The 5,340-nt window shown below is 39.0% G+C and overlaps 1 protein-coding gene across 1 annotated transcript; it reads right to left on the bottom strand.

The window, feature by feature from the left end:
* Positions 1-3,428: 3,428 nt before the first annotated feature.
* Positions 3,429-4,207, bottom strand: LOC111184366 (ubiquitin carboxyl-terminal hydrolase isozyme L3-like). The gene has a single exon (XM_022592831.3). It carries the CDS (start codon positions 4,159-4,161, stop codon positions 3,469-3,471), a length of 693 nt encoding a protein of 230 aa, XP_022448539.2. The 5' UTR covers positions 4,162-4,207; the 3' UTR covers positions 3,429-3,468.
* Positions 4,208-5,340: the final 1,133 nt, after the last annotated feature.

Below are 5,340 nucleotides of genomic sequence, written 5' to 3'. Positions count from 1 at the left end.
GGAACATATTTCCTGTATAATGTTCACAACTTGGGCAAGGTAATTATTATTGCTATGCAACTTCTGGTAAAATCTGTGAAAGAAAGGAAATTATATTATTAGCTTTCACATGTTGACCCAGATATGACTGGGTCAGTTTAAGAAGGCAAATCAGTGTTGATTTTCATTTATCCCCTCAATAAATATTTATTGAGTACTACTATGTCCTATTTACTTGAGAATAGAATTATGAATAATGTATGGCTTCAGTTTCCAAGAGCTTAATAACCTAGCATGCTTGGTTGTACTGTTAGTAGCAGTGGTAGATACTGGTGATGACTGGTGATGATTTTGGTTTGTATTGGGAAAGAACTGTTGGGAAGCAGATATATCACCTGGACTTGTACATCTATCCCCTGGGAAATCCACACTAACTTTTTTACCTGCTACCTTTATTACCACAGAATTGTTTAAATGTGATATTTCTTTTTTTTTTAATGAAAGCTTATTTATTTATTTATTTATGGCTGTGTTGGGTCTTCATTTCTGTGCGAGGGCTTTTCTCTAGTTGCGGCGAGCGGGGGCCACTCTTCATCGCCGTGTGCGGGCCTCTCACTATCGCGGCCTCTCATTGCAGAGCACAGGCTCCAGACACGCAGGCTCAGTAGCTGTGGCTCATGGGCCTAGTTGCTCCGCGGCATGTGGGATCTTCTTGGACCAGGGCTCGAACCCGTGTCCCCTGCATTGGCAGGCAGATTCTCAACCACTGTGCCACCAGGGAAGCCCTAAATGTGATATTTCTTAATTACTGATGCCTATCACTCTTAAGTCTCATTTATATTTTAATGAGCATCAAGGTTCTCAAAAAATTTCAAAGGGTAGACATCCAACGGTGGGATCAAACTTTAATCAAATATAAGAAACTTTTCTCAGCTTCCTTCTCTGTCTGGGAAAGTGCTTCATGCTCTATAAGAAATATGCTCATTGGCATAAAGGATATAATTTTCCTGTGGAGATGAGACATGTATATATATGTATCTAAATAATATACAGTATACATATGTATGCACAATGCTCTTGCACATTCGTATACATGTACACATACATATAATGTGGTAGAGACTATAAAAAATGGTACTTCATTCATTCTAGGTAACAGGTCACTGTAGGTTGAGGGTTAGTCATAGAGAAAGGTCATTATTAACTTTGACATAAAATGATGTACTAAACTTATTTTAGTGAAAAGAAAGAAGACATCTATTTTCTCATAATGAAAATGAAAAAAAGGAAGAGAAACAATATTGAGGACTCAATGTGGTGAATAATTTCAGTAAATGGAATATCCACCCGGCCCTTTCACTCTGGCCGAAGAATTGGTGTACAGCACTGTTTCTTTAGGTTGAAATCTTAATGATGAAGAACAACTTACTATGAGTTTTTTTCCAGTAACAGTTACCTTTACAGTATTAATGACTCTTGACTTGTTTAACAGTTTTACTGTTTACCTGTTAACTGTATTTGGTAACTAGCTATTATGAACCGAGAAGCATTTGTTGACTTTTATGTGACCAGCCCTGGGCCAGGTTTTAGAGAGCAGAGCAAAAATGCAAGACAAGATCCTTTCCTGCAAGGGTATTCTGATATTATTGGGTGGCCTACTCTCTGGCAATACACTTGAACATGCAATTACTGGTAATATGGAAAGGGACATGTGTTGCTGCTATAGGAAGACAGGGTTTGTATATATGGGCTTTTTAGAAACTTGAGGAAAACACAATACCAGCAAGCAGGGACCCTGCTTCTGGCCTGTATCTTAGGGAGCTCTGCACTTTGGAACGCCTTCCACTAAATTTTTAAAGATTCCTTCTGGGGGCTAGGACCTACAGGGTCCAAGAGGGCCATCCAGGTCAGGCACCTGAGTTCAGACCAAAGCATTTCTTTCACGGGGTCACATGAGATTAAGCTTCCAGAATAGTGCTGACATGTTGATTTCAGGTGAATCTCACTCACTTTGAACACAGGTGGAGATTAGGGCCCTAGGCTACTGATAGTCCGCCTCTAACCCTTGGGCCACAGGGACAGTTCTCAGCTCTCTGTGTCCAGGTCATATGGTTTCTCTGATCTTTACTTTGTGCCCATCCCCACCCCACCCCTGCCCCCAGTTGTAACCTAGGACAGTTTCCCTACTCCTTCCACAGGCTTTGCACTGCATGTCAGGCAGATCTCTGGCAAAGGCTGTGCCTGTTTCCTTGGAGGGCTTTCCAGGATGTTGCTCCTTGATGCCCATCAGCCCTTCTTTTCTTTTTTTTTTTTTTTTTTTTGTGCACCTCTCACTGTTGTGGCCTCTCCCGTTGCGGAGCACAGGCTCCGGACGCGCAGGCTCAGCGGCCATGGCTCACGGGCCCAGCCGCTCCGCAGCACGTGGGATCTTCCCGGACCGGGACACGAACCCGCGTCCCCTGCATCGGCAGGCGGACCCTCAACCACTGCGCCACCAGGGAAGCCCGCATCGGCCCTTCTGATCAAGTTTTCTCTTGCCTGTGATTGATGTGGAGGCATACTCTCCTGGGTAGTCTTAAGCCTTGCTGAAAATGGATGGACATTCCTTGTGTGAATAGGACTGTTCTTCTTGCTCAGCTCATGGGACCCTCAGCAATCTTCCTCACTGGTGGCCATATGTGGTCAACATTGAAAGGTATTAAATTCTAGGAATGCAGTGACTTTAGCTAAAGATTTCAAGGGAAGGCATATTAAGATATGTTATTCTATGTTTATAAAATTCTGTTTGATAAAACTGAAATAACAGAAAATAATAACTCACACTTTCCTGCATACTTTGGGTAAGATTTGCATTTATTTGTAGTTCTCATCAGTGAAGCAGTTATTACCTTTGATGGCACAATGAAGCCATTGGGTGGAGCAGCATCATGAGTAATGATGTAACTAAATAAACGGTATTAGGGAACTGGAGTAGCAAGAAGATCTATATTATTTCAATACAAATGCATTCTGAAGTGCTATGGCTTTATGAATAGTAATGACACTGCTGTCTTTTTCATGTATTGTGAGGTATGATATTAGTTAGGAAATGACACATTAGACAATAAATAACATCGAGAGATTGTTCTTGAACCTGAACAGGAAGAGATAGAGCCTGGATACTAAGAAGAATCGTCATATGCACTGATTATACAATAGACAAATATGTAACTACTTCTTCTCTACCCATTGTTCTAAGTCTTCATTTCTACCTCATATGGGCCCATGGATTTTGTAATATATTTCAAATGTAATTATTTATAGAGATATAATTCAGACATTCTAAATTGATCACCCACTGCGTGCTACATGCTACATATTTTATTTTTTAGTTCACATAAAGTTTAATCAGTCAATGAAAAATATCAAAATTTTTGAATTAGTGTATGACAGAAGAAATTTAATTTTGTTGCAAATAATACAGTATTTGGTGTTTCCATTCTGGACAAGCTATGCTGCAGAAATAGCAATGGCATTGAATCTCCGTTCATCAGGGTCACATTCCATAAACTTCTTGAAAACTTCTATGGCATCCTCTAATAAAGTTTCATCACTAGTTTCCCCATGGTTAATTGGAAATGGTTTCCATCTATCTAATTCATAGAGATGCCCATCTACATGAACTAATGCAATAAAATGAAGATCTACTTTTTCATCTATATTTTGTGCCTCAGTCTGACCTTCATGGTCACTGGTCTCATGAGTAACTCGAATGGAGTCATAGTTCCCCAGGTATATGGCTTGTTCTTCAGGGCTCAGTGATGCAGACTCCTCCAGGAATTTTTTCAAGGTCGATCCAGATTCAAAGTGCATCTTGTCTTTATTGTTGGCAATAGCATGGATTAGTCCAGTTGTTCCACAGGCCCTGTTGATTGTTTGCCTCATGAAGTATACTGATGATGTAATACGCTGTCCCTGAGATTTTATTTTTTCCTCTTCTCCTGTTCTGAATACTTCATACTTTTCTGTAATAGGGAAGAGAAGCAACACTGCACACACAGGTCTTGGTACCATGCTAAGGAGTTCAGGATCCATTCCATATACATCAACAAACTGCCAGTTAGGATGTAGACCTAATTGTTTGAGAAACTGGTTGGTGACCTCGGGATTGGCCTCCAGCGGCAGCCAGCGCTGACCCTCCATGGCCGCTCCGCCTGGCCCCTCTCCAGCTCTCTAGACATATTTTAAAATTGTTCAAATGAATGAAGTACATGCATTGATCTTGTTCCTGTGCCAGCATCCACTATAGAAAGTGCAACATTTTTTGAGTAATTGTCACATTATTACCTTAACTAATACTTAATTTTACTGCACGTGTTAGATTTTAAATTTTATGTGTCCTAAATACTTTAAGAGAGTCTTTTCCCCCAGATTATTTAGACACAGTTAAAATCCCACCACAAGGAGAAATCATAGTCTACAGTATTATTATCTAATGGATTCAAAAACTATGTTTGCTGATCCTGGCTTAATTGTCAATGAATGAACACTATGATAATGCCAATAAACTGAAAACTTTGTAGTAATAACTCTAAGATCAATTTCTTATTATAATTAATTTTTCAATTTGCTTATGAAATTTTTAAAAGTTTCCTTGTTTTCTTTCGCTTCCCTTTTAAAAAAACTTTTCTTTTTTGAAAGAAAGGATAAGAAATTGTGATGATTTCAGTTGGGTAAATTTCATGTCTTAATGGTAAATTAAATTATTTAAAATAAAACCATGGATAGAGTAAGTGGTTTAGTCTAGTGTTTCTTCCATAATAATGAAAAGAATCTTTTTTAGGTACCCAGCTGCCCCACTGACTATTTATAATTTTTAAGGAACCACTTTATACATTTTAATTTTGGTGTCATAGGCCACATAAAGATGGATAGACCCTTGTAAAGTGACCAAGAAGAATTCTCTGATCACACTTGATGCTTGTAGTCATCAAAGAGTGTTTGCTTTCAAAGGAATTATTATACTTCCAGCTTGCTTGCCTTGGGGAATGTCAATTAAATCCAAATTATTTAATGACAGAGATTTTGCCATTTTTAGAGACAGGGTAAGTGAACTAGAAATGACAAAAATCAAATGAGAAATGAAAAAATACATTTTGATGTTTACCTGTAAATTGCTTATCTTTCAATTAAGCATTGGTTTACCCTTGCCAAATGTCCCCATTTGCAGATGCCTGTTAAAAAATAAGCTGTTTTCATTTCCTGCTAGTACACAAGTTAGCTTCTTTTAATGCATGCTTGTGCTCAGGGTTTTCTGAAGAGCCTTGTGTTATCTCTCTATCTAGTCCTTATAAAGAATCACTTGCAGCATGTGTGGCCTGG

Source organism: Delphinapterus leucas, chromosome 3 (assembly GCF_059928025.1).
Source record: "Delphinapterus leucas isolate spDelLeu-1000000601 "Yukka" chromosome 3, BTC_Dleu_Yukka2, whole genome shotgun sequence".
In the NCBI taxonomy this organism is placed as follows: domain Eukaryota; kingdom Metazoa; phylum Chordata; class Mammalia; order Artiodactyla; family Monodontidae; genus Delphinapterus; species Delphinapterus leucas.
This window is presented reverse-complemented; position numbering and strand designations above follow the sequence as displayed.

What these genes read in the sequence shown, in the direction of transcription:
- LOC111184366 (XM_022592831.3), bottom strand. Translation starts at nt 4,161, where the DNA reads ATGGAGGGTCAGCGCTGGCTGCCGCTGGAGGCCAATCCCGAGGTCACC.